Source organism: Anolis carolinensis, chromosome 5 (assembly GCF_035594765.1).
Source record: "Anolis carolinensis isolate JA03-04 chromosome 5, rAnoCar3.1.pri, whole genome shotgun sequence".
Classification (NCBI taxonomy): Eukaryota; Metazoa; Chordata; class Lepidosauria; order Squamata; family Dactyloidae; genus Anolis; species Anolis carolinensis.
Window position 1 is genome coordinate 159353104 of NC_085845.1, and position 24434 is coordinate 159377537.

At 41.7% G+C, this 24434-nt stretch overlaps 1 protein-coding gene across 2 annotated transcripts in view; it reads left to right on the top strand.

The window, feature by feature from the left end:
- Positions 1-14365: 14365 nt before the first annotated feature.
- Positions 14366-24434, top strand: part of LOC134299554 (uncharacterized) — an 85576-nt gene continuing 75507 nt past the window's right edge. For both annotated transcript variants that reach the window (XM_062982720.1, XM_062982719.1), the window contains exon 1: positions 14366-14866. In XM_062982720.1, the coding sequence (XP_062838790.1) occupies positions 14779-14866 (88 nt within the window). In that variant the 5' untranslated portion in view covers positions 14366-14778. The remainder of the gene's footprint in view (positions 14867-24434) is intronic.

Genomic DNA, 24434 nt, shown 5'->3' on the forward strand with positions numbered 1-24434 from the left:
TCTTACTCTCAGTGAAACTGATTGCAGTAATTACTGATTTTACTTTCTAAAAAAAGGAGTGCAACACGTAGAACAATACTTTACTTCTAGATAAATTAACTAGCTGGATAATTTTGCAAGTTTCAAAGCACTGAGTTATCCCCAAGGAAGGGTCATGAAAATTGGTTAATAGCACCAAACACCCTAAAGACCTTGAAAGCTAATCAAGGCCAACCCTGATTAGTACATTGATGGGAAATTGCCATGGCAACTTGAAAGCGTGCACACATACACATACATGTCCAGATGGGGGAAAGACTCTGAAACTCTTGAGAGTTACCAATTCCTTTTGTTCTGATTGTACATACCTGTTCTACATAATTTTACCCAGTCTTTTTCTTGATCTATGGTTAGTCATCCACATTAGTGGATGTTGGGACATTGCATCCCTGCAGAAGTAAAAAAGCTGCAAATGTTGTTAGCCATTCCCCTTTCCAAAAATGCATGCTACATACTCTTTCTGGCCAATTCTCTCTTTTTTTCAAAATGCCTCAGCCAGATTTGCAAGTTCCTCCAACATCGTCAGTGAAGTCAATTTTAGCAGTAGCCACCACAATTAGCAGATTTATTTCATACCTCACATCTTCTCCTCTCTATCACTTTCCCCTGACAGCAGACTGACCCATAGCTCTCTTCCACACCTAAGCACCATGACTCTTCAGTCAGATTTTAAAGCCCTTCTGCCTCCCTAGGACACTGAATCTGATTTTAGGAGCAGTTGCTGCTGGCCACTTCAGTAGCAGATTGTCCTCCTCCTCCACCCCCTGTCTTACCAACAGCCCTAACCCATATCCCATTTCCTTATCTTGAAACTAAGTCAGCCAGATGTTCAGTGTCTTCGCCTCCTAATACTGGGAGCTACTTTCCTTTTATTTGAAGAGACAAATACCTGTTCAACTCTTTTGTTCCTCAATAAAATGTTGGTGTTCTTTTTAAATTCTGGTTTCTTGCAAACAGGTCAAATCTGGATTTATTTTCTTTATAAATTTAAATATATTTCCTTTTTAAATTGGTGAATGAGACCCTTTACATTCCAAGAAATGACCTTAATGTTTTTTTTCTGTTTCAACGTGTACTCTGATGTATTATCTGTAGTTGTATATATCGTGTCTTTTCTCTCCCCTCTCTTTTCTTCATCTTGTTTCTTCCTCGCTGTGAGAAGATTGTTCTCTCTCTTCTTTTCCACTACTCCAACTTGACATGAGTCATCCTGTTTCTCTTCTTAGTCTATCCTACCACTAGCTACTTCCAATTTCTCTTCCTCCAATTTGTGTTTAAAAGTATCATATACTGGTAATTCTTTTGCTTGTTGCAGAGCAATAATCGGGAATTTTCTTTTATTAAAATGATAAAATGATAATCTTTCTAATTTATCCCATCTATATAAGTTGTTTTTCTTCCTTAGCTTCTCTGTCAGGAGTAGCAACCCCTTTTCTTTACCAGTATACGTCCTGGGATGTCTCTCTTTATGATAATCTGTATTCCATGATATGTCCATTTGGTTTTTTGATATATCTATAAAACCTCATCTCTAAAACTTTTTTTGACAAAATAAATCACATCTTTTGTCACTTTTCTGTAATCAACTCTTCTATTTGTGATTCTGAAAACTCTATCTACCTGTTTTTCCAATTCAATCTCTGTCATATCCAAATAAACAGATGAAGCCTCTATCATCGTCACTCTTCTAATGTCTTCTTGTTCTTCTTACTGCAACCTCATATTCTCAGACAATATTATCTCTCTTTGAGATTTTGGAGTGTTAGTAAATCCAAGTATCTTTCTCTGCCAGAAATTCTTCCATCATTTTCAGGCCTTATTTTGTTATCAAGAATATCTGATCTCTTTTCCAACTTATCAACTCATTCCACTGTGGATTTCACCTCCACTGTCATTTGAATCAGTGACTGTTTCACATCTCTTAATTCTGATTTCTGTTCATTCTTCATAGTATTAAAGACAATAATATGGCTTCTTGATTCGATTTCAATTCTCTATTTATCCGTTGTATATCTTCCCATTTTTTTAAAGCACCCAGTGCCTTGCTTTAGAATTCTATAGATCCTCTTCTGGAGTCTAGACTTAACTTTGTTCTTGTGTTCATAGTTATCTCTGCTATTTCATTTTCTTTCATCTCCACAAAACAAAACCAAGTACCTTTAAATCTTTATAGGCCTGATTGCAGTTGAATTAACAAAGTAGCCTTATATATTGCAGAATATTTAAAACCAGTAACAATATTAGATGACGAAAATGATAGATGTGTGGTGGTACAAACTGAAATCCAAAATCAAATGATTACAGTGTTAGTACATAATGGACACGCTGCCTCCCGGGGGCAAAAATACACCATATCACTCAGAGGCTCAGCAGGCTCCTAAAGCCCCATCACCCTCCCCACCTTATGTTGATTCATGTAGGTACCAATGACACCGCTAGGCATACTTTTCAAAAGATCACAAATGATTTTCGAGCTCTGGGAACAAAGCTAAAACTGTATAATGTACATGTGATCTTTTCATCCCTCCTCCCTGTTGTAGGACACGGCTCTACAAGGGCCGGAAAAATAGTACAGGTCAATAACTGGCTCAGAAAATGGTGTCAAGAGGAGCATTTTGGCTTCCTTGACCATGGTCTACTCTTCCAAGAGGATGGACTACTGGCAAGCGATGGGGTGCATCTCACACAAGTAGGAAAACATCTTTTTGCACACAGACTCACAAACCTCATCAGGCGCACTTTAAACTAGATCCACTGGGGGAGGGGAACAACAGCCTGGCGAACACTATATTACCCACGACCACAGGGAACCGCCGAAAGGCTAAACGGAGGGCTGCACAAACACAGCAAGGACCAAGTACAGAGAGCACAATAATCCCAAATAAACAGTTCGAGGGGAGGTCACAGGGGCTTACATGTCTTTACACTAATGCTCAGAGCATGGGAAATAAGCAAGACGAACTCCAACTCCTAGCACAGCACCACACATACGATGTCATAGGCATCACTGAAACCTGGTGGGATGACTCCCATCACTGGAATTTAACCATTGAGGGCTATAACCTCTTTCACAGAAATAGAACAAAGGGGAGAGGAGGGGGAGTAGCTTTATATGTCAAAAACAGTTACGTTGCAGAAGAAATGCGAGACTGTAATCCGGGAAACCAGCTTGAAAGCATCTGGATAAGAATCAAGGGAACCGGGACTCAAAAAGATCTTGTCGTGGGTGTCTACTACAGACCTCCGAGTCAGGATGAAGGACTTGATGAAGCCTTCTGTCAACAGCTGACCAAACAGGCACAAAGAAGAGATATAGTAGTCATGGGCGATTTCAATTATCCCGATATCTGCTGGAAAACAAACTCAGCCAAGAGTACAAAGTCCAACAAATTCCTCACTTGCCTTGCAGATAATTTTATGGTCCAGAAGGTAGAAGAGGCAACAAGGTGTGATGACTCATGGGCCTTGTAGTCCTGCTCAGGACATTGTAATTCCTGATGAAGATGAAAACTTGGGTTTTTTACCTTCCCAGTCTGAACTGGATTCCTCTCAGCCAGATCTTTCCCAGGCAGATCTGGGAACCTTGCACCTGCAAGAAAGTTGTCTCCCAGAAGTATGTCAAACAAGCCCAGAGCCTACTTCTCCCGTATTCTTGCGCCGGGAGTTTTGTAAACAACAGAGAAGTTTAGATTCAGCTTCGCGCAGGAGTGCGAGGATTGCAGCTAAGAATGTGGCCAATTAAGACTGCTTCTCGTGAGAATCTTTGGGGAGTCTCACATCTGGTCTCAGAGTTAGCTTTCGGTTCTGATTCCCAGAGAACTGCTTCGGCGGGAAGCTAGACTCTATTTAGGTGTTTTACCCGCGTAGTAACTTCGCGGAGTCAATTCGTCAGCCTACGGAGCGAGTTGTGTCTGGACAGCGCGCTCCGGTTCAAGCCTCGCTCCTGCTCAAGCCTTGCCTTGCTATCCAGCCTTCGCCTTGCTTCCCAGCCTTTGTTTATCTACGGACTTTGCCTTGTTTCCCAGGATCAATCCTTGCCTTGTTCCACGGATTTATCAAGTTATTCCACGGACCTTGTTCTTGTTCTTAGTTACCTTGTTCCACGTTCAAGCCTTGTTTCAAGTATCAAGTTATTTCCTAGCCTCGCTCAAGTTTCATGGACTAAAGGACCTTGTCATCTCCCCTCACTTTGCTTGGCAAAGTGAGTGTTTCGGTTATTGGATTACAACTTTGGACCTTAATATTTCTTATTGGACATTGCTTTTTTGGACTAATTCTGACCTTTCCTGAAAGGTCTAATTCTGGACTATTTTCTACACTTGTTTTTATTAACTTTATATATTCCTACAATAAAGATATTAGATAGATTCTGGCCTCTGTGTATGGTTATTGGTGCTCTGCAGCCTGGGTCGTGACAGTTTGACTCCGCCACCCTAAGCACCAATTAACCTCGGTCAGAATGTCTACCGGAACCGTACCTGGGCCGAGCGGCCAGCCGATTACCTACACCATCGACAAGGAAGAGGTGGACCGAATCCGTGATAAGCTCAATGCACAGGATGGAGAAATAAGGGGTTTGAAGGAACGCGGAGTTCGTCTTCCGGCCATGGCGTTGCCAACCAAGTTTACTGGAGAAGCTTCTAAGGTTCATGTCTTCCGTCGCCAATGTCAAGCTTATCTGGAGGCCCGTGCTGCCGAGTTTCCCCAAGAAGACATGAAAGTGGCATGGGTTTACAGTCTTCTAGACGGGCCAGCGGCCAGCTGGGCGACGGCACTGTTCGACCAAGCCTCTCCACACCTAAGATCAGCGCAACACTTCTTGGACCACCTCAAGGAGACTTGGGGAATCGAGGACAATTTGGAGGCAGCCGGTCACAAACTCCGTCGCCTTTTCCAAGGAGACAGACCTATGTCTCAGTATATAGCCGAGTTCCGAGTGCTGGCCCACAACACCGGCTGGAACGATGTAGCCCTCAGGGGACAATTCCGGGAGGGTCTCAACATTGAAATGCTGGAAGAAATCTCCAAGGTGGATCCTCCCCAGACCCTCGAGGCACTCATTGATCAATGTTTACGGGCTGAAGTCATGATTGCCAACAGGAAACAGTGGGTTCGAGGCCAGGGCAGTAGAGCCGGGGCAAAACCCCCCGCTCCCGCCAGCGTTCAGCCACGTCCGGTGTGGAGACCCCCACCGCCAACCCCATACCCCAGAGGAGGCGAGGAGGTGCCGATGCAGTTGGGCAATGTGCGTCCCAGACTAGATGCCGCCGAGAAGGCCCGTCGTCAACGCTTAAACCTCTGCTGGTACTGCGGGAACGGGGGCCACTTCGCCAGAGAGTGCCCAGCCAAAGGGAAGCCTGCCGCCCGTCTTGCGGCGGCGTCCTCCACGGAGACGAAGGCGTCTGAGCCGACTGGCACACAGCCGGCGGGGGAAGCCAACGACCGGGTGTAGAGGGGCTCGCCAACCCGGTCAAAAAATCCATCCAAGAGCCGCCAACCGGGGTCCTGTTCCTTCTCGTGGTCACATTATGGTCAGCAAAAAGGGGACCCGTCATGATCCACGCCATGATAGACTCTGGAGCTACCAACAATTTCATCGATAGAGAGTATGCCGACTCTCTGGGATTACAATATCATGATTTCAAGAATGCCCGTGTGGTGCAAGCCATAGACGGCCGTCCCCTCAAGACGGGCCCCGTAAGTCAGTGGTCGGAACCCACCAGGATGTGGATAAGGGAACATATGGAAGAGATTTCCTTCTTTGTTACCGAGGTTCCCCATTTCCCTGTGATTTTGGGAATTCCATGGCTGACTCTCCACGACCCTAACATCTCCTGGTCCAACAGAGAACTGCAGTTTGCTTCACCGTACTGCCAAAACCATTGCCTCGTAGCCAAGGTATGCCATGCCACAGACACCGAGCCCATCATCACCTTGCCAAAGAAGTACTCCGAGTATTGGGATGTATTCAATGAGAAAGAAGCCGAAAAATTACCCCCACATAGACCTTATGACTGTGCCATTGACTTGGTGGAGGGGGCCCCGATCCCGCGAGGGCATCTCTACTCCCTGACTGAACCAGAGCAAGAAGCTCTCAGGGAATTCCTAGAGACAAACCTTCGCAAGGGATTCATCAGACCCTCTCAATCCCCAGCCGCCTCCCCAGTGATGTTTGTGAAGAAGAAGTCAGGGGAACTACGCTTGGTGGTGGACTACAGAGCATTGAACAATATCACCAAGCGGAACAGCTATCCCCTGCCTTTAATCTCGGATCTACTGGATCGGCTTCGAGGAGCCAAGGTTTACACCAAGCTGGATCTTCGGGGGGCTTACAACTTAGTTCGCATCAGGGAAGGGGACGAGTGGAAGACCGCCTTCCAGACCAAATTCGGATTATTTGAGTCCCGAGTTATGAATTTCGGTTTATGCGGAGCCCCCGCAACGTTCCAGCATTTTGTCAATGACATTTTTCAGGACTATCTAGACAGGTTCTTGATAATCTACCTGGACGATTTTTTGGTGTTTTCCAGATCACAATCAGAACATGAGAACCACGTCAAAATGGTGTTACAACGATTGCGGGATCATGGACTTTATGCCAAGCTGGAAAAATGCGCTTTTGATCTACAAGAGGTAGATTTCCTTGGTTACCGCATCTCGCCTCTAGGGCTTTCCATGGATCCAGCCAAAGTTTCAGCAGTATTGGAATGGCGGGCGCCAACTAACAAGAAAGAGGTGCAGCGTTTCTTGGGGTTCGCGAACTACTACCGCAAGTTCATTCCAGATTTTGCCCGCTGGTCCGACCCCATCACTAGCTGCATCCGTGGAAAGCAGCCTTTCCGCTGGACTGATCAAGCAGAGAAAGGGTTCCAGCAACTAAAGAAACTATTCACCTCCCAGCCAATTCTACAGCACCCAAATCCTGGAACCCCTTTTGTGGTGCAAGCGGACGCCTCTGATGTGGCAATTGGGGCTGTACTCTTACAACCGGTGGGAGATCACCTCCACCCCTGTGCCTTTTATTCTCGTCAACTAACCACACCAGAGAGGAATTACACCATTTGGGAAAAAGAACTACTGGCCATAAAGGCAGCCTTTGAAACTTGGAGACATTGGCTAGAAGGGGCCAAATTTCCCATTGAAGTCCACACTGATCATCGTAATCTAGAACATCTAAGAACTGCCCGCAAACTAAATCAGAGGCAGCAACGTTGGGCTTTATTCTTTGAACGTTTCAACTTCCAGATCCATTATGTGACCCCAGCCCAAACCAAGCAAGCAGACGCCCTGTCACGTAAACCGGAATACGCTGCAGGACGCAAGGAGACCTTTGAATCCCAACTGCTACAACCTGAGAACTTTGCCACGCTCACGGTGGGGAACACCAAATCCATTCCCATTGGTTCAACTTCCCCTACTCCAGGACCCATCTGTGCTCAAGAAATCAGGGCTAGTCAGCAAGCAGATGCCTGGGCGCAGGACCAACTTCGCCAAGGTCTGCATTTTCCCTTTTCGCTTAAAGATGGGCTGCTCTGCTATAGAAATCATGTCTATATCCCACCCGGACCGGGCAGGGAAAAGGCGCTTCGTCTGTGTCATGACTGCAAACCAGCAGGACACTTCGGACTATTTAAAACTATGCATCTGATCCTAAGGGATTTTTGGTGGCCCAAGATCCGCAAGGATGTGGAAAAATATGTCAACACCTGCCCAGTATGCCAGCGCTCCAAGATACGAAGGGAGAAGCCCTCAGGGCTTTTACACCCCCTTCCTACACCATCTCGCCCATGGGAAATAATTTCCGCGGATTTCATCACTGACCTACCACCTTCCTGTGGGTTCACCACGATCTTAGTGGTGGTGGACCTATTCACCAAGTTAGCCCATTTCATTCCCTGCGAAGGCCTCCCCACGGCCAAGGAAACTGCGGATTTATTTCTTCAACATGTCTTCAGACTACATGGATTGCCCAAGAGTTTAGTCACAGACCGTGGATCTCAATTCACCTCTCGTTTTTGGAAGGCACTACAAAAACTATTGGGCATAGACTCTCGCTTATCTTCAGCTCATCATCCCCAAACAGATGGGCAAACGGAGCGCACCAATGCCACTTTGGAGCAGTATCTTCGCTGTTATGTAAACTATCAACAGGACAATTGGGCTTCTCTGTTACCACTGTCTGAGTTTGCCTACAACAATGGAGTTCAAGCTTCTACAAAAGAAACGCCGTTCTTTGCAAACTACGGCTTCCATCCACGTTTCTTTCCCCCTGTCATTGAAACTTCAGAGGTTCCCGCAGCAGAGGATTGGCTGCAGGAACTCACAGCGGTGCAACAACTTTTGCTCCAGCAACTGGACCAAGCCAAGGAGGACTATAAACGCCACGCTGACAAACATCGCCAGCCGGGCCCCGAAATCAAGGTAGGAGATCGGGTTTTCCTGTCCACTCGCTTTCTGCCCTCCCACCGCCCTTGCCGGAAGTTAGATGCCCGTTTCATTGGCCCCTATCCAGTGGTGGCGCAATTAAACCCCGTGACTTTCAAACTCCAACTTCCGCGTTCAATGCGCATTCACCCAGTGTTTCACCGTTCCCTGCTCCTTCCGGCGGATGGTGTGCGTCCTGATACAGACCAACCGGCCCCCCCTCCTGTTTTGATGAATGGGGAGGAGGAGTTCGAGGTTGAGGACATTTTGGATTCTCGCTTTCACCGCCGCCGCCTACAATATCTCATTGACTGGGTGGGTTTTGGCCCTGAAGAACGCTCTTGGGAAGACGCCTCCACAGTCCATGCTCCTGATCTAACCCGTCGCTTTCATCAGACCTATCCCGCCAAGCCGCGACCTCGCGCCTCGGGGAGAGGGCCCCAGTTTGGGAGGGGCCTTGAGGAGGGGGATAGTGTGATGACTCATGGGCCTTGTAGTCCTGCTCAGGACATTGTAATTCCTGATGAAGATGAAAACTTGGGTTTTTTACCTTCCCAGTCTGAACTGGATTCCTCTCAGCCAGATCTTTCCCAGGCAGATCTGGGAACCTTGCACCTGCAAGAAAGTTGTCTCCCAGAAGTATGTCAAACAAGCCCAGAGCCTACTTCTCCCGTATTCTTGCGCCGGGAGTTTTGTAAACAACAGAGAAGTTTAGATTCAGCTTCGCGCAGGAGTGCGAGGATTGCAGCTAAGAATGTGGCCAATTAAGACTGCTTCTCGTGAGAATCTTTGGGGAGTCTCACATCTGGTCTCAGAGTTAGCTTTCGGTTCTGATTCCCAGAGAACTGCTTCGGCGGGAAGCTAGACTCTATTTAGGTGTTTTACCCGCGTAGTAACTTCGCGGAGTCAATTCGTCAGCCTACGGAGCGAGTTGTGTCTGGACAGCGCGCTCCGGTTCAAGCCTCGCTCCTGCTCAAGCCTTGCCTTGCTATCCAGCCTTCGCCTTGCTTCCCAGCCTTTGTTTATCTACGGACTTTGCCTTGTTTCCCAGGATCAATCCTTGCCTTGTTCCACGGATTTATCAAGTTATTCCACGGACCTTGTTCTTGTTCTTAGTTACCTTGTTCCACGTTCAAGCCTTGTTTCAAGTATCAAGTTATTTCCTAGCCTCGCTCAAGTTTCATGGACTAAAGGACCTTGTCATCTCCCCTCACTTTGCTTGGCAAAGTGAGTGTTTCGGTTATTGGATTACAACTTTGGACCTTAATATTTCTTATTGGACATTGCTTTTTTGGACTAATTCTGACCTTTCCTGAAAGGTCTAATTCTGGACTATTTTCTACACTTGTTTTTATTAACTTTATATATTCCTACAATAAAGATATTAGATAGATTCTGGCCTCTGTGTATGGTTATTGGTGCTCTGCAGCCTGGGTCGTGACAGAAGGGGATCAGCAACTCTTGATCTAATCTTAACAAATGTGGAAGACCTGATCAATACAGTTGAAGTGGTTGGATCCTTAGGGGCAAGTGACCATGTGCTCCTGCATTTTGCAATACAAAGGAATGCTGAAACTAAGACAAGTCAAACACGCATTCTGGACTTTAAGAGAGCTGACTTCCAAAAAATGAAGGAATTACTGAGCGGCATTCCATGGACACCGATATTAAAAAAACAAAGGAGTTAAGGATGGATGGGAGTTTTTCAAAAGTGAAATACTCAAGGCGCAAATGCAAACAGTGCCAACAAAGAAGAAAAATAAGACAAGTGCAAAGAAGCCAGAATGGATGTCCAAAGAACTTCTAACGGAGCTAAAGCTCAAAAGTGACATGCACAAGAAGTGGAAAAGGGGAGAAATCACCAAAGAAGAATTCAAACGTATAGCCAACACCTGTAGGGAAAAGGTTCACAAGGCTAAAGCGCAAAATGAGCTCAGGCTTGCCAGGGACATAAAAAACAACAAAAAAGGCTTTTTTGCTTACGTTGGTAGAAAAAGGAAGAAAAAGGAGGCGATAGGGCCATTGCAAGGAGAAGATGGGGTGATGGCGACAGGGGACAGGGAAAAGGCAGAACTACTTAATGCCTTCTTTGCCTCGGTCTTCTCAGAAAAAGAAAGCCATCTTCAACCTCAGCAACACGGAATGGACGAAGGATTGGGGGAAATCCAACCCCAAATAGGGAAACAAGTTGTCCAGGAACAGTTGGCCTCTCTAAACGAATTCAAGTCCCCAGGGCCAGATCAGCTACACCTAAGAGTACTGAAGGAACTAGCGGAAGTTATTTCAGAACCACTGGCAATTATCTTCGAGAGTTCTTGGAGAACGGGAGAAGTCCCAGCAGATTGGAGGAGGGCGAATGTGGTCCCTATCTTCAAGAAGGGAAAAAAGAACGACCCAAACAATTACCGTCCGGTCAGCCTCACATCAATACCAGGCAAAATTCTGGAAAAGATCATTAAGGAAGTGGTCTGCGAACACTTAGAAACAAATGCGGTCATTGCTAATAGTCAACACGGATTTACCAAAAACAAGTCATGCCAGACTAATCTGATCTCTTTTTTCGATAGAGTTACGAGTTGGGTCGATACAGGGAATGCTGTGGATGTAGCGTACCTGGATTTCAGTAAGGCCTTCGACAAAGTCCCCCACGACCTTCTGGCAAACAAACTAGTAAAATGTGGGCTAGACAAAACTACGGTTAGGTGGATCTGTAATTGGCTAAGCGAACGAACCCAAAGGGTGCTCACCAATGCGTCGTCTTCATCATGGAAAGAAGTGACAAGTGGAGTGCCGCAGGGCTCCGTCCTGGGCCCGGTTCTGTTCAACATCTTTATTAACGACTTAGACGAAGGGTTAGAAGGCACGATCATCAAGTTTGCAGACGACACAAAACTGGGAGGGATAGCTAACACTCCAGAAGACAGGAGCAGAATTCAAAACGATCTTGACAGACTAGAGAGATGGGCCAAAACTAACAAAATGAAGTTCAACAGGGACAAATGCAAGATACTTCACTTCGGCAGAAAAAATGGAAATCAAAGATACAGAATGGGGGACGCCTGGCTTGACAGCAGTGTGTGCAAAAAAGACCTTGGAGTCCTCGTGGACAACAAGTTAAACATGAGCCAACAATGTGATGCGGCTGCTAAAAAAGCCAATGGGATTCTGGCCTGCATCAATAGGGGAATAGCGTCTAGATCCAGGGAAGTTATGCTCCCCCTCTATTCTGCCTTGGTCAGACCACACCTGGAATACTGTGTCCAATTTTGGGCACCACAGTTGAAGGGAGATGTTGACAAGCTGGAAAGCGTCCAGAGGAGGGCGACTAAAATGATTAAGGGTCTGGAGAACAAGCCCTATGAGGAGCGGCTTAAAGAGCTGGGCATGTTTAGCCTGCAGAAGAGAAGGCTGAGAGGAGACATGATAGCCATGTACAAATATGTGAAGGGAAGTCATAGGGAAGAGGGAGCAAGCTTGTTTTCTGCTGCCCTGCAGACTAGGACATGGAACAATGGCTTCAAACTACAGGAAAGGAGATTCCACCTGAACATCAGGAAGAACTTCCTCACTGTGAGAGTTGTTCGACAGTGGAACTCTCTTCCCGGGGCCGTGGTGGAGGCTCCTTCCTTGGAGGCTTTTAAGCAGAGGCTGGATGGCCATCTGTCGGGGGTGCTTTGAATGTGATTTCCTGCTTCTTAGCAGGGGGTTGGACTAGATGGCCCATGTGGTCTCTTCCAACTCTACTATTCTATGATTCTATGATTCTATGGACCACTACAAAATAAGAAAGACTTCTATGAACTATTGTTGAAGAAATTAGTACTTTTATCTTTTTAAAACTGAATTATGATAGGCGATTGGAATCCAGTTATTTCCCCACACCAGGATCATAAATTACCAAGCAAATCAAGGCATACAGAATTTATCTTTTATTCCCAAAGCCATAACTGACTTGCAAGATTGGATATGTTTTCAGTTATAAAATCATTAAAAGATTGGTATTGAAGATAGAAGTTATAGTCCTCGAATTTTGTCAGATCATAATCCAATAGTAATGATCCTTTATAATGGGAACAAATCTGCAACATGGAGACAAAATGACATATTGTTGCAAGATGAAAAATAGAGAATTCATACAACAAAAAATTAAGGAATATTTCAAAATAAACAAAGATAAAGAAACAGATCTACAAATAATATGGGATGCTTTAAAAGCTTACATCAGAGGATATGTAATTCAAATAAATGCTATAATCAAGAAAACAACAAGAAAAAATAAGAAACATTTGAGAAATTGATAAAAGACTTAAAGGCTCAAGAAAAAAATCATGTTGCTAAAACAATGGATATAAAACTTAAAGCAACAGTATCCATAATACAAAATTGAACTGTGACTTTGGTTACAGACAAAGTTGCAAAGCAGATGAAATGGATGAAAGTTCACAACTTTGAATAGGCCAATTAAGTTGGCAGCGGGCTGTCACATAAATTAAGAAAGGCTGTCACCAAGAGAACTATAAGAAAGATTAAAGAAAGCTCGAGAGAAATAACATCAAATGGTTAACTAACACAAGCATTTTCAAAATATTACTATTCAGTAATGCTCATGATCATAAGTTACTGTTCTGATTCTGAAAAGTCCCAAAGAGAACTTGGTCATCACTAATCAAGAGTAATTGAATGTCTCGGAAGTATCTTTGGTAAGAGATGTTTAAGAAAGAAATCCAGAACTATTCATTCATTGGTTCTCAGTCCTATTAACACAAGTGGGAAAAGGCTAGAATATCATTTGAGAATCAAAAGATTAAATCATACAAAATTGCACATAATACATGGCAGCATGATATCTGCAAAAAATATCTTTTTGACAATGACTGTAACTGGAACATTTTTCTATTAAGATTCAAAATTATGGATACCCTGGTGTCAAGAGAGTTAACCAAGCAGTTCTTCTTATCAGTGAACTATATTGAACTTAACTACTTAGATTTCATACATCTCTCCCTCTCTCTGCCCCCACCAAAAGAAACCTATCAGAAAACAGATGTGTAGAACTGGGGTTACATACTGGGACTGTAAGATAATAAACATTTTAACTAAATGTCTTCATCTTGATGCTATAGATTATCCACACACCTGAGTATTAACTCAAGGTGGGTCTTGGCAAAGTGAAGTTCATTGACTCTGTCCTACTTAAAAAAGAAAATCCAGTTCTATTGGTATGATAATGCACTATGAGCCAAGATATATCTGACTAGTGTTAATTTACTACTTAGGATGGAAAGGGTTACATATGATCAGGGGAGATATTCTTTCCCAGTCAAATTTCATGTGAATATAAATATGCTAAAATCATTTAGATTGGATATCTTAGGTATAAAAAAATATTAATGTCTTTATTCTCATGTTATTCTATACCAGGGGTTTCAAATCTTTTCAGCCATGGAGTCCTTTTGAAGCAAAAATCTATTGTGGAGCTCCAAGAAATGTTTTTATATTATAATCAATATATACAGGAATAGGCAAACTTTTGGACCCAGTGGCTGCATTGCATTTTAAAATTTGACAGATGGGTCGAGTCAGAGGCAGATGGATGGAGAGTGTTTGTGTGAACTAATTGAAAAGAACATGAACAAATTCCTATGCACACTGTACACATCTTGTTTGTAATAAAAAAAGAAAGTAATAACAATACAATATTTAAAATGGAGAACAATTTTAACCAACATAAACTTAACAGTATTTTAGTGGAAGTTCCCAGGTACCATTCAGTCCAACCCCCTTCTACCATGTAGTAAAAGCACAATCAAAGTGGTGGGAGGGAAATAGGGTTCTGGAAGTAAGGAAGGTGAAGGAAAAAGAAAGTCTGGGTGATGAGGGTGTGTGTGTGTGTGGGGGGGGGAGTTCATGCCCCAGAATGACAATGCTGTCACCAAGTTCTTATCCATATGAAAACCAGAGAACAGATTATCTACTTTGCTGTAAATGGGAAGGGGCTATTTATTTAGCGGGCATAGGAGATTTTTGTTGTGTTTCCCTGTGTGGTTATCAGTTTCAAGGAGTCCTTGAAATCTGTTTCTGTAACTTTGCAATGTTTTATGCTATACCAGTACATGGAGAAGGATGTTTCAAGGCATGATATCCAGAATCCTGATGTAATCCTTCTTACTTAGAGTAAAATATTCTTAAATGTTCTGTTAAATTTTGGAGCGCTTTTTGCTACTCAACAAATGGGTTTCTTTCTTCTCCAGTGAGAGGGGGGAAATAATTTTACTTTTACTTTCATATCTTTATCAGGAAAAGGTGAAAAAGAAGATGCAGGAAAGCAAGGGGATAGGAGCAGTGAGCCCATCTTGGCTAGTCTTCTCTTCTTTGGCAATGATCTTAGAACTGTTTTTAAGAGGTGAGTCTAATAAAACATCTGCTCTTGAGAAAAATATGGCTGTAGTTTCCTAAATATACAATTACATTGCAATTGAGATCCACCTTCTGCTATTTTTTCTGGCTAATGCTTGGGCTGCCCCCCACCTGGCTTGTTTTCATCGATTTGGCAGCCAAATCCTCCGAACTATCTGGAGCCCATTTTCAAAAATGGAAATGTGCACAGCCCTAGAGTAGAACAAGTTTCTAGATATACTATTTGCCTTTCTGTAGATGTGGCAGATGGCAGATAGTCTCTGACTAGTCCTGTTGTTAAACTAGAAAACATTTAAAGCTCGAGAAAAGAGACTCTGAGGTTTTATTACAAAGTGACCTTGAGCTAGGTTGTAAATGGAAGGTTTGGTGGGGAGAGAGATGCAGTTCAATTATTAGTGTATGGGCTGTTGGGAGAAGGTATGTGACCAAGGTTATGTGGAACTCCTATGATATATTCCATTGCTCTTGTCAAAACATTGTAGGTTTCATTGAATTCTGCAGTTGTTGAATCCTAGCAAGAAACTTCAAATTTCCCTTGAATAAAATTTAGCTTGGAGCTGTTTTCTAAAACTCCACTGAAGTATTTTACTACTTTTATCACAACACTTTAACCTTTCCTTAAAATGTCTTGATGCTTTGCCTGAGGAGCAGCCACCAAAGTCACCTTAACTTTTCCTTTAGGAAAAGAGGATGTCAATGATAACATATGACTACTTTAAGAACTGTGATTCAGTTACTATGGTAAATCTTTAGAGAAAACTAATCCTGCACTTTCCTTAGGTAATCTTCCTATTAATCTTATAGCATCTTAGATAGAATTTTTTAAACCAATGTTAAAGGTCTTTATTTTGGAAAAAGATGGATTGCTTGCAAGAGTAATATATTCCTTGTTACTTTATGGGACAACTGAAAGACGCATCGCACTGTTGGAAGAAGCCATGGCAGTGATTCAAAATTTCCAAATATTTGCTTACACAGTGTACTTCATTGCAGTCCCTCTTTAGGAAAGAGAAAGCTCTGTTCAACATCTAATTCCCATTTGTGTATTCTGAAAATTGTTAAACATAAACTATGTCTGTAGAAGATGTCTTGCTGTTAGAACTATACACATTCTCCTAAGATTTTGAATAACAAGCTGATCAGCTTTCAGGATCATATGGCTAAATTGTCATTTCGTATCTCTGAGCATCATGCATGTGTTTTGATGTCTTCTAAAATCACAGATAAAAGAAGCAAGAATGTTGCATTTAAATGACCTATCTGCTATCAGGTGTCTACTGTTGGAAGCTGTCTGCTTTCATTTCCTGCCTTTTGGTAGGAATAATTTTTTTCTCAAATCAAAAGAGAACTTTAAAGAAATAAGTTATCTATAAACTGTGAACTGTATACAGAAAATCTTTTAAGTTTGAAATAGAAACAAATTAAGTACAGCAACTGGAATAATAGCAAGGACCATTTTCACATGAAGATACAAATGCTGCACATTTGCTGCAATAATAAAAGTGTACCAACATTTATTGTCCTTTGGAACCCACTGCAACTATTCATTGAGGTGAGTCTTGCTATCCAAACTAATGATAACGCCTGAAAAGTTACATTTTTAGACTGTAACTTCCTGAATTGATCCTTGTGCCCTAACTCATGCAACCTGATCTCTCTGTTTCTAATGCAGACATGGTTTTGAGTCAAGTATTCCAGATAGGTCACAGTATCAGACAAATTGATCATTAGGTGTGTGCAAAGCTTCGGAGCTCTGTTTCATAGTATGGAGATTTGGATGACTCTTAAATACAAACCTCCAAATTACTAACCAGAAAACAACCCTCTGAAGCATTTGTGAACCAAAACACGAGTCTCCAAAACTTTCTGTGAGATGTGTAAAAGATGTGTTGCTTCAGAGCTTTTTTTTTAATGTAACATACTCTGTTGCCCCGTCACCTGTAATTATCTGGGGTTGGAGGAGGTGGGGGTTGAGGTGGGAGAGGGCAGCTGCATGCTGTTTTTTCCTCATCAGCTAATCAGAAGAAGAAAGCCAAATCTTGTGACTTTCTGCAAAACTGGTCTTATATATATGTATGTGTGTGTGCGTGCGTGTGTGTGTGTGTATGCCACCCAGCGTCTTCCCTTTGTAGTGTGGTGTTTGCAGAAGAGAAAGATAAGACATGTTACTTGGAACACCATTCTGTTTCTCTGTATTTCTTAAAACTTAAACTTATTACAGCATCTTGATAATTTGTTTCTGTCCTTTCATATATCCAGCCCATAACCTTCCTCTGTTGAAATTATATCCAATCCCAAACTGCAGCCCCATTCCTCTGGCACAAACAGAGTTCTGGGAAATGTAGTGTGGGAAAGCAAGGATCTCCGTAGTAGAATATTTAAAAGGCCCCACCCTAAACTACATTTCCCAGAATTTTGCTTGCGACAGAAGAATGGGGCTGCCCACATTAAAGCCCCAGTGTAGGTTAATCACACATGCATAAATTGGAAAAAAAATTAAAATAAGTGGATAGACTGATTGTTTTGAAATTTATAACTGTGTCTCACAATTTGTTCTCACTGTGTCACAATTTGAAAGGATACCTCTTATAGTCTCTTAAAATAATATTTTAATTGAAACAATGTGCTATGATCTGAAGACTGCTAGCATACATCCTGACTAGGTGCACAACCAGGTGAAATCGTGCCAACAAACCAGTAAAGTGGACCCTGCCATCAAATGGGACAAACACTGAAGAAAAATAATAAGAAGAATCCATTAAAATGATCAGTTCTCTATGAAGACCTGGAACTTGTCAAATGTTTTGGCAATGAGCTTTTCTCCTTTTAAGATTTTTTATTTAAAGAAAAAAAATAGTGAGATCTTTGGCAATTGACAGATTGAAATGGTTGGTTGGTGGCTTAAGAAATCTGAGAAAGGAAAAAACATACAAGTTATAGAAAATCCTCCTTAAAAAGTACTTGGAAACCATATTTGCTTGTTAAAGAGAACAGGTATGTAGTGTTGCAGTGAAAGGTCAAGAACTCTTCATCTCTAAAATGTGTCCCATCCAATCTGTTTTAATGTCTGGGAACTTCTCTATGACTTATTTTGTAAAAGAAAAATTGAAGGAGGTTCTATTGTGATAACACTGTGGCGTAAAGCCTGATGTCTTTATGCCACAGACTCTTCTAAAGTAACATGAAGCTAATTCTAGATTGGAGCTTTGCCCCACATTTCTCCATATATGTGAAAGAAAATATTTTGAAGGTAAGTTCCATCTCTTATCAGTGAAGGTTCTCCATGAGATAAAGAAGGGTGTAAAATTAGCATTCATAATTCTGTGGTGAGTCTACTCCAGGCCTGAACAAGCTGTGATCCTCCAGGTGTTTGGGGTTTCAACTCCCAGATGCCCTAGCCAGCTTGTCCAATTGTCAGGAATTCTAGGAGCTGAAGTCCAAAACACCTGGAGTAAGTAAGTAAAGTAAAACTTTATTTCTATCCTGTATCACCCCATGGGGACTCAGTGTGGTTCACAACATAAAAGGCAAACATTCAATGTCGTAAAATACAACAATAGACAAAACAATTCAAAACAGACAAAACAGAGCATTCGACAATAAAGCAGGTCACATGAAAACAATAATAATAAATTACACTAACTTAATAAACAAAGTCAAAAGCTGTGTCTAAATTTGATTCCTTATTTCATAGTGCTGGATCTTTAAACATTCACATCTCCTTAAGGAGGGCCACAGATTATAAAGGCCTGGTCTACATGGACAGAGGAGGGACCCTCCTTCAGGCAGTGCATAGAGGAGCAGTGTAAATAACTGTGCTCTTTTCTTCCTTGCATGTTAAAAATAATCAGATTCTGAGTGCTGATATAGAGCTATTTGTTAGGGTAGATCTCTGGTTCATTTCACGGCCATTCATTACTAATAAAACCAGACAAAATATAAACCCAGTAGCTTTTGCCCTGATTTAATGTGAAGGTATAGAGTAAATGGATTCTTTTATTTTCCCCATCATCCATTTTCCTCAACTTTCCACCATTTGTGATTGGTTGATTACACATGTTGGACAGACCTTCTGCTCTCTGGTCTGTCACCACCTGTCAGGTTGGAACTATGGGATGACGTCACATCAGGTATAGGGATACTTTCATCACCTTTAATAACAATCAAGTTGGGTAATAATAATTGTTGGATGCATGTATTTGTATGTGAAACCCATCAGGAATTTGTAAAACTAATCATTACCAAAAAAACAAAACAAAACAACAACATATTTTTGTAGGTGTGCAAAAACCTTAGATGCAGTGTTCAAAGTGGCATGGGAGGAGAATGATAGAGAACAGATATGCAGACATGCAAATGAGTCCTGTATGTTGGTTGAAGGCATTTTGGAGATACAAGGCCCCTCTCTGGAGTTCTAATCTAGGATGACAGGTTTGTCACCCTATATGAATGTCTGTTCTTTGCTTCATTGCATATAATGCCTGAATCTTTTCAAATTAAGCAAACATAACACCACACATTTGATCCTAAATCCAATGATTGTATTCAGCTCTAATCAGCTCTGGGTTGCCTTGCCTTTTTCAAAGCTTGAGGAAAGGAGAGTACACAACAATATAATCATCATTTATGAGCTGTAAAGTATAATCTTGCAATTCAGACCCTATTTATTTGTCTATAACAATAACCAAAAGTGTTCACTAAAGAGGTCTGTTTATTTTCATTATAATTAATGTTAACATAGCACACCCCTCCTAGTCCTGTAGAATACCTAAAGGTAGACACAAGATTAAATACATTTCCCAACTGATTTAGTATTGTGAATACTGCAGCAGCATGATATTTATGTGCAGTCCATTTTATGATAATAATTTTGTATTTTTGAATTTGGAGAGAGGAATGGTTATGATCATCAAGGCTTTGTGCCAATGAAAGCCTCAGACTGAGCTAGACATGACTTTTCCCCAGGTCTAGCCTAATGTAAGATGGTCTTATTGTATCAGGGTTTGAAGGGTTGGTTTTTGCACAGTTAATGCTGTGGTTTAAATTTGGATCAAATATCATTATATGATTTGCTGAGATTTTCACATTATATAGAAATATATGGAATAAAATGGCTGAATGTATCATACAGAATAACAAGGTGACCAGACCAAACTATTAAATCACATATAATGAGTCAAGGGATTACTCATCCTGTTATATAGTGAGCTCTTGAGATGTCTTGAACAATTACTGGAAAATTTGAGTCAAGCACTGACAAGTAGGCATTCTGCAAACTTATATTTTCAGATTTTCTTTAAAGAAAAAAATAATCATGATTGCTATGATCAAAAATGGAACATTTGCCAAGATTGTCATGCTCATATAACACTTGCTTTGGTTTATTTGTACTGGAAATGAATATTTTTGTTCTCTTTCTCTTTCAAAATGAACAAACCATATGTTTCTGGAAAACTGCCTTTGCTGATAGATGGAGATTGGTCAAAAATTTCACTTGGACCACTGATGTAGTGGCTCCTATACACAGATTTCCATGTAAACATCCTCAGCTCACTTTCTTTACTATTGAGACTTTTTTTTTACATGATAAGGGAAACATACATATTTTCTCTAATTTTCAGTGTTCCACCAGGGAAAAATAATTTATCTTGAAGTAAACTTTTCTTTCTAAGTTAGTTAGGAATGCATTCAAAGTCTTTACAGGCATTAAAGCATTCCTGTCTGTCACATTCCACTTAACCCACATTGGGTAAATCAGTTTCATGTTTCACTTATGATTCAGCCTTGATCATAGCACATTTCATATGATTATACAAATGTCACTTGCTTTTCTTTCTCCATCAAGGCATGATTGGGTTGCTTGCAGCTTTCATAATTAAAGTTCTTGCTTATTTTGACTGGACAGAGAAAAGAAGATAAAAGAATGCTGAGAATATACAATTTATGAGTGATTAGTAAAGGATAGAAAAATAGAACTGAATCACAGGTTTAAAACTTGTTTCATTAAGCTTTCTTTAGTGCATTTTAAAGCTATCTTCAATTAATATGGATTAAATATTTGAACAAGCATGGTTGCATGTTCATTGATACTTAGAAATAGGCTTTTCTATGATCACAGGATTAAAGTAACTTGGAAAAAATAAATTATACAGGCTTGGTGTGTTGTGTTCTTTCACTACACCTTTGCTGAAAAAGCATATATTCCTCTACATTCCTAAATGAGAAGATTAATGAAAACAGGCTTTGCCAGTGGTAGATATCTGGTTTCTACAGATATCCACCACTATTTCTTTCTAATGCTGTACATTTATATCAGTAGGTTTTAATACTATTTAGAAGGTCTAGTTGCCTGATTAAAGGCTAATGTGCATATTATATGGCAGAATCTTACATGACCTGCTACATTACATAATCTTGTATATACCAAGTTACTGAATTGTGAAACTGCATCATGAGATATCAGCAGGAGTGTCTGATGTGCATTGGTGCTCAATGTACACCAGGACTGATAAGAGGCACATCAGAACCAATGTAATATGAACCGAGACTGATGCACATCAGTCCTGATGTGCTTTGGGCACCAATTATCATTATGCATTCTGATCTGTAGTAACATCACAGTAGCCCACTACTGGATGTTAATATTACACAATTGTACAATTGTAATTCCCACATAAATAAGTCTATTTACAAAAACATAACAGAATTATGGTTATAGCTGTCACAGACAGAACGCCACCAAATAGAGTTCAACACAGTTTATTAAAGTTACAGAACTAAAAAATGCCCGTAAGAAACAAAGGACTAGGCAAACACTTGCCTTCAATGTGAAAAGTAACAGAAAAGACTCCGCTAGTCTAAAAAACGGTTCAAAAGATAAACCGGATTAAACAGGAGTTTAATCCGGGTTAAATCAAAAATGCTTACTTCAGCCTGGCAATTTAAACAAACAAAAGTTGGTAAACAGGGACTCAATATAACACAAATAACTGGCAGCAGATTCCTCTCTGCTACTCAAAAGCTACAATTGAGCAACTCAGGCTGTTACTCCTCCGTGCAACGAGCGAAATCCGGGTCCAGGCACATCAATCAGGATAACAACGGTCAGCAGGGTCCCAATCCGGTCCGAGGTCGAAAGCCAGGTGCAGACATCTTAAGTTCCACAAGTTCCACCGATAGCCACAGAAGGGATAGTCCGAGGTCGTAGTCAGTCAGTCAGTCCAGCGTCAATCCAGAGTAGGCAATTAATGTCCGTCAAAAAGAAAACGGAGGTCCAAGCTATCAAGATTAAACACAAGTTGCACAGAAAAAGCCCACACAGTTCCTCCCGCCGTCTATGCCCAGTGTCCTTAGTAACTTACGTATTCAGCAACGAATCACACCCGTCTTCAGGAAGTTCCCCAACAAGAGCCCAAGCGTTCGTCCAGATTACCTTGCCCAACGCAATTAGCCCTTGATTCTAAACCCCATTTTATGCCAGTTCATAACTCCTCATCGCTGTCAGCTGCCATCCCAACTCCAGGTGCCTCCTCATCATCATCCTCATCAGAGCTAAAACACCTTTGACTATGCCCCACAGCATCCCCAGCTGTGGATCCCGCTCCATCCCTCCAGCCCGTCCATGGGTCCGATCCTGCAACCCGCCAGTCGCCTCCCATGCTATTATTGCCGGTGACACCCAAATCCTCCCTCACACGAGTCCATTCCATGTCATCCTCCTCTGAGCTAACCATCTCTTCCTCCATTCCCTCGGTAAAACCCTCAAAGGAGTCTTCGTCTGTTGGTTCTGCAAATAAGTCCCTTTCGCGCTCCTCAAAAGAGTCTGACTCTCGAGGAGTCTTACGACCTCGTCTCCTAGTATCGGAGCCAGAAGGCTCAACCATAACAATAGCCTATATTTCCTATGTTTATCCACACTGCAACAAAACCTCTGACATTTGTGCCATATCAAGAGTCTCCACACTGAAAAGAACAAAGCAACAGAATGAGGATTTTCTGCAAAAGGGATATCGTCATTCATGAAAAAGTTGAAGCACATAAATCTTTATGAAAAACCTCCACATTGGTTCTGTTAGCTCTGGAGACTGAACTTATTTAAGACAGCAACTTTGTAGAATGAGTTTACTTCTGTCATGACCTATCGGCACCAAATGATACTAAAACTCAGATTCAAAACTGTCTCTTGAAACACTATGAAATTCATGAGACCACCATAAGTCTATAGGCACACACACAGTACTACAACAACCTGATAAATACAAGAAAATCAGTGTATTACTGAGCATTCACTAGAGGTGAATGGGAAACATTATTTATGCTGGAGATTGCAGAGGAGGACTGGAGGGTGGGGTACAACAGAAATTGGGATCAAATCCTTGCTAATTATTTTTCTGTTTTTAAATCTGTTTGTTTGCTCAGACTAACTTAATTATTCATTGATAATATGTAATAATATATTTTATACCAAGAGACCACAAGTGACCCTTGGGCAGACCCTGTACTCTATGGGACAAACCAATGGTTAAGCTATTCGGCCAGAAATGGAAAAGAAAGGCACAGGAACGTATATTTTGGCAAATGGTAGATTTGTGTGAAGCCCAAAGGAGTGGATCAACTGCAAATTGGATAGGACAGGAATATATTTTAGAGGAATCAATCTCCCCTTCTTGCTGGTTATGTGGATGCCCCATTGTGAGATGTATATGTGACTACGATGGCCAGAAACTCAGACAGAGCTCCATGGCCAGCTAGGAAGTGTGTTGGTGGTGAAAGGCAAGGACAGAGGCATGAGCCATCCCCTTTCTCTGCACTGATCATTCAACATTGAGCATTGTCTGACTTTGCCAAAAGTATAGTCCCCAGTTAGTATGTTCAGAATACAGTCTCTTTTCAAGCTTATCCTATGTGGTTACAGAAATAACCCAATTTTATCCCAATAATATATCTGCACAAAAGGTTCTTCACTTTGGCTCACCCCGGTCTACTGGTTCATTGGTAGGGAGTAGGCTTGATCGATCCATGAAAAATTTGATTCTAAACTCGTTTCAAAACTAGAGGGGGCAGTTTTTCGTTTTTGTTGCTAATTACGAATTTGGCCCCCAAAATTTTTCGAAATTAACGAAAATTCGTTATTTTCGAAATTAATTCGTTAATGGCGGACGCGCATGCGCGGTCACCCAAAAACAGCCCCGGGGGGGACTTAGGGGGCTCTCCCTCCCTCATTTTTTGAGTGATCTTCTTCAAACTTGGTACAGTGGTAGAACACATTTAACACTGATAGCTCACCAAAATGTGGAACGTTTCCCTTATCCTCTGATTTTTGGCAAATTTTCATAGCTTTTATAATAAACCATTTTTTAATAATTGCAGAAATCTGTTCCTGGTTTGAAAGTCTTATTTCCTGTTAAATTGGGTTGTCTTTACTGTGAAAGTCATTGCTCTACTTCAGAAACTTTGTTTTTGTGGCTGAAACTTTGTTAAATTGGTGTAGTCCCTGCATATGTGTGTGTGTAAAGGTATCCCTTGACGTTAAGTTCAGTCATGTCTGACTCTGG